Raw genomic sequence first — 3,912 nt, 5'->3', positions numbered from 1 at the left:
GTCACGAATTCGTTCGGAAATTTTGAGTCCTAAGGGAGTTGGTAGCTTGATTATGCATGGATTTTTTAGGTTCCTCCCAACACGTTCTCTTTAGAGACCAACCCAAGAGTGCGGAAAGTGGGGGTTCAACGAAGAGCTGGTTCGGACTCGTATGAGGTTGTCCGGGGGGAGCCGATCCATCTCCAGTTCCCCCGCGACTTGTTCTGGGCCGAAGATTACATCGAACTAAGTCTGAGACATTGCGACTCGCGGTACTGGCACTATCCGGAAAACCGAATCCATGCTTGCCCAAAGCATAATTTGTTCGCCGAGCGAGAGAACGAGGAGGCTAGGAGGTATCCCTTGAAAGTGCTGGAACATCCTAGTGACCAAATGTCGTGTCGAGTTGATCTAGCATCTTTCATGTTCAACATGAATGGATTGGTCAACAAGGAGAACTTGGTGCTCCAATTTGCTTGTTGTGGACGAGAAAGTCATAGTAAGCATAAATGACCATCCCATTTGGTTGCGAAAGTAACTATTCGCCAATTTTGTTTCAGATATGGGGGACGACTCTGAAGCGCGAACCTGGGCGCTTCATATCAATGGAACTACTCAGGGGCGTTTATTTGAGACCAAATTGGAGCTTCAGGTGTATACCACCTTAAGGAACCGAGGGGATATAACACGTAAGAGGAAATTGAATCAGTCCACTATCAAGGAAGAAGTCGACTTGGACGATGAGGAGATCCGAATCCGTTACAAGGCGCTTAAGCAAGAAGAGTTGGAACGTGATCTTAAAAATGCCCCTGCAAGTTTCTTGCTGTATGTACTTGAAAAGCATGGCAGGATGTTCAGCCACTAAACAGTGGTTGTCCAGCTCAGGGGTCCGCAATCACTTTGACGGCAAGGCCTATTGGGACATTGAAGTAGCCGTTGCACGATGATGTCAGCACAAAATTTGGGAGGCGACTGGGGTACTTTTCAATACAGAAGAGGCACTAATAAAAACAAGATACGAATCTCAATATGAAATATGAGACCAAAAAAATTTCTAAGGTGTCAAAAAACATAAAGTAAGAATGGAAATTCTAAAATACGAAAAATATAGCGAAAAACAGTTAATGAGTGAAACCGAGACAGTTTATTAAAATACAATGCTACATGAACCATTCCTTTAATGGACAAAAGAACTGAAACTTTAATTTAACCCTTTAACAAAGAGCTAATAAGCCTCAAAAGGACGAGCGAGCTCTCAAAATTTGAAGATGATGTCATCTTCCTTTCCTGCTTCAATGTCTCCCCCAGTCTCTCAAATTAGACGCCAAGTCTCTCGAGTCAAAAATGTTGCTTTAGATTGTTGCTTTAGATCCTGGTAGTTGAATGAGTTCCAGTTTCTTCATGCAAACTCTAGGGGCTGCAATAGTCATTTGACACTAGATCTTGACACGTCCCTTAGCTGGATCACACTGACTGCCGACCCCTGAATTCTTCATACCCATGGGTTTTGAAATCTTCATCTTGATAATGCTGTCCTAAGTCTAAGGCGAAAGAATCATGCATATTGTACATTCATACACCCACACAATTTTTGATTAACTTTTTTCAAAACCCAAGCAAAAATCCATTGCCCACCCGAATAAATGAAAATGCATCCGGCATTGAAGTGTACACAGCTTCAAGTGTCTGGATGGGTTCTTCTTCTACATTTTGCCATGTTTCCTCATGTGAACAATAACTTGGAGGTAATTTACCTACCTCTTCCTCATCTTCAGCTCCATCTTTTTGTGAATAAACGAACATGAAATATCTTGCAAATGACTTCTTTATTCAATTGGTTCAGACGCAGAAACCTCGTAACAAGGACTGTTCGCTGCGACCTATTCGTCCAATCAATTACTAATAGATAGTTTTTTAAACGCCAACTTCATTACCTCCGGTCAATAAAGATCAGGGCTTGAGTAACGTTGTTACAAGAAATGGTGCTACTTTTTGATTACCGATCCTGGTAACGCGTGACTTTTCTGAAAAAGTAACGGAACGGGTTTTTAGCCCTCCCAAGGCGAGTTTTTAAAGGCTCGTACCTCTGAGTTAAGACTTGGACGATACCCAGAATGAGCATTTACCTCCAGAGCCAAGTTTAGTTTCATACCAGTCAAAGTCCAAGCCCTTAACTCCGAGGTGCGAGCTTTATAAAACTGGCCTCCTTTACCTGTACTTTTTTCTTTCATAAACGAGAGGAAGAAAAATGCGGAAATGCTCCCTAACCGATTTTTTTTAAAATTCCATCTCAAATGCTATGACTTGATTACCACTGAGGGGATCAAATAAATAATTACCAAAGTCAGTTATTTTACGTCATATCTACTGAACATAAAAAAATGCACAAACGGTTTTTCTTTTCAGCTGTAGGCCCTCTTTTTCTGCAAAAGTAAGGGTAACGCGTTACTTTTTCTAAAAAGCATCGGTAACGGTAACGGGCTACTTTTTTTCAGTAAGGGTTCAAGTGATAAAGGCCCATCCTTATGTGCAAATTGTGGCCAGTATTTGTAACTAGATATTGGGAGATCTCTTCACAGCCATTCATTTTTATTCGAAATTGAAGATTAATTTGTATTTTGTCGGATTTTTTTGTCTTCCTATGGTGCAAAATCAAATTTCAAGGACATGTAAAGAAATACAGTCGAACTTGGATTTCACGAATCTCGATTTAACGACATTTTTGATGCTTACCAAATACTGTATTTATTTTTAGTAAGTCTTGATTTATCGGTAAATTTCGATTTAATTCCGTCAGAGGAAAACTTTGACGGACGAAATCGTCCGGATGTACGGTACAGCAGATTTATCGGTAAATTTCGATTTAATTCCGTCAGAGGAAAACTTTGACGGACGAAATCGTCAAATCGAAGTTCGATTGTATTTAAGCAGCAAATGAATTGAAAGATAAGGAAAATGAGATGGTATCCCGAGAACTCGCGAAAATGTGAGTGGTTTAATTTGAAATCTCACCGTAGGGAACTAAGGTCGTCGAGCGTTCTAGGAGGGTACGTGAAAAAGGCAAGAATTCCCTCCCTTGGTATTGTTGGGTCAAACCCCGGAGCATGAAGTAAGTAAGCATTTAAAGAGGGAACCGTGGTCTAGTGGTTAGCGCAGCTTGCTGGCTCAAGAGTGGGCGGCAGGAAAATTCACATTTGAAAAGCTTTACCCACCTTCAACTGGATATGCTCATCGAACTTTCCATTATTTTGGAAGACTACATCTAGATCTTACATAGATGAGACTTGCTCAATATCTTTACCTCCATTATCTATGAGTGGAGCATTCAAAGAAGTTGACCCGAAAGTCATCGAATGGAATTTCATTCCGTTCAGGGCCATATTATTCTCAGTAACCCAAGAGTAGATTTTATTTAGGTCCTTTACCAGGTTACTCGAATCTTGGCCATTCCTACCAGAAACTAACTCCATATTTTTGTTCAGGCTCCCAGTATTATTGATTAGGCTCCCTCAAATAGCCTTGCTTTCAATAACCATGGGAGCTTTGTTGAAGGGACTTTCTGAAGTGGGCAGGAACTGTTCTGAGCTGGTTTTGGATGGGAAAACTCTGTCCTCCATTAATAAGCCTTTCATTATGGAAGCCTTAATAGGTTGGGTTGGTTACACCCAGCCACTACTTGACTGTGGGATGAACCAGTCAAGTGTAGGCAAAAGGCACACAGGCACTGACACTCTTGATTTGATTGAAACGCCCCTTGTAGTCAAAGAGGTCATAGAGGCCAAAGAGAGCAGAATAGAGAATGCTCTTGAGATTTGCGATGTCCATAAACGACAGAGATGCAAACAGGCAGGGAAAGGGTGTAAATTGGCTCACCCAGAATGGTGTCCTATACTTAGAGAGTTTGGCCTTCTCAAGCTCCATGAGAAGGGATGT

At 41.4% G+C, this 3,912-nt stretch overlaps 1 protein-coding gene across 1 annotated transcript in view; it reads left to right on the top strand.

Moving 5' to 3' along the window:
* LOC131881854 (uncharacterized) overlaps positions 1-1,797 on the top strand; it is a gene marked incomplete in the record, with an annotated part of 2,350 nt that extends 553 nt beyond the window's left edge. The window contains 2 exon segments of the mRNA XM_059228842.1: positions 71-478; positions 540-1,797. Of these exon segments, the coding sequence (XP_059084825.1) occupies positions 71-478; positions 540-844 (713 nt within the window).
* Positions 1,798-3,912: the final 2,115 nt, after the last annotated feature.

The sequence above is a fragment of the Tigriopus californicus genome, chromosome 1 (genome assembly GCF_007210705.1).
Source record: "Tigriopus californicus strain San Diego chromosome 1, Tcal_SD_v2.1, whole genome shotgun sequence".
Taxonomy (NCBI): Eukaryota; Metazoa; Arthropoda; class Copepoda; order Harpacticoida; family Harpacticidae; genus Tigriopus; species Tigriopus californicus.
The sequence above is the reverse complement of the archived record's forward strand: the minus strand, read 5'-3'. Positions and strand labels throughout refer to the sequence as shown.